We start from the raw sequence: 626 nt of genomic DNA, 5'->3' as shown, positions 1-626 counted from the left end.
TGTCAGAACGTCCTGTAGTTTCTCTCTGAGCTGTGACACAGCTGCTGTCACGTCCTCAAAGTATCTCAGAGGAAAGATATTGATACTGGATGAGTCTGTAGAGTCACTGAGTCGTGACAGTGAGGGGTAGTTGTGTAGAAAGTGGCTGTGATCCTCTGTGTGTGAGAGCTGCTTCAGCTCAGCGTCTTTCCTCTTCAGCTCAGCGATCTCCTGCTCCAGCTTCTCCTGAAGCTCTTTGACTCGACCGGCTTCAGTTTCCTGCTGGGATCTGATCTGCTGCTTCACATCAGAGCGTCTTTTCTCCATGAGACGGATCAGCTCAGTGAAGATCTTCTCACTGTCCCCCACTGCTTCATCAGCAGAGCCGTTGATAGCCTCCACCTCCTGTCGAAGCAGCTTCACATCTTTCTCTCTGTCCTGGATTCTCTGCTGGATTTGTTGTCGACTCAGCTGGAGCTCTCTCTGCCTCTCAGTCCTTTCTGCTGCAGCTGAGACTGTGTCGTGGCCTTTATGTTCATCCACAGAGCAGAGATAACAGATACACTGCTGATCAGTGCGGCAGAACATCTTCATCACCTCATCGTGACGAGAGCAGATGTTCTCCTGGAGCTTCTCGGAGGGCTCCA

At 51.3% G+C, this 626-nt stretch overlaps 1 protein-coding gene across 1 annotated transcript in view; it reads right to left on the bottom strand.

Moving 5' to 3' along the window:
- The window catches only part of LOC147817365 (tripartite motif-containing protein 29-like), a 1,959-nt gene extending 1,339 nt beyond the window's left edge, over nt 1-620 (bottom strand). The window contains exon 1 of the mRNA XM_087170953.1: nt 6-620. Within this exon, the coding sequence (XP_087027079.1) occupies nt 6-573 (568 nt within the window). The 5' untranslated portion in view covers nt 574-620. The remainder of the gene's footprint in view (nt 1-5) is intronic.
- Nucleotides 621-626: the final 6 nt, after the last annotated feature.

The sequence above is a fragment of the Seriola lalandi genome, unplaced genomic scaffold (genome assembly GCF_002814215.2).
Source record: "Seriola lalandi dorsalis isolate HSWRI2012SDOR001 ecotype SW California unplaced genomic scaffold, Sedor1 jcf7180002054970, whole genome shotgun sequence".
NCBI lineage: Eukaryota > Metazoa > Chordata > Actinopteri > Carangiformes > Carangidae > Seriola > Seriola lalandi.
The sequence above is the reverse complement of the archived record's forward strand: the minus strand, read 5'-3'. Positions and strand labels throughout refer to the sequence as shown.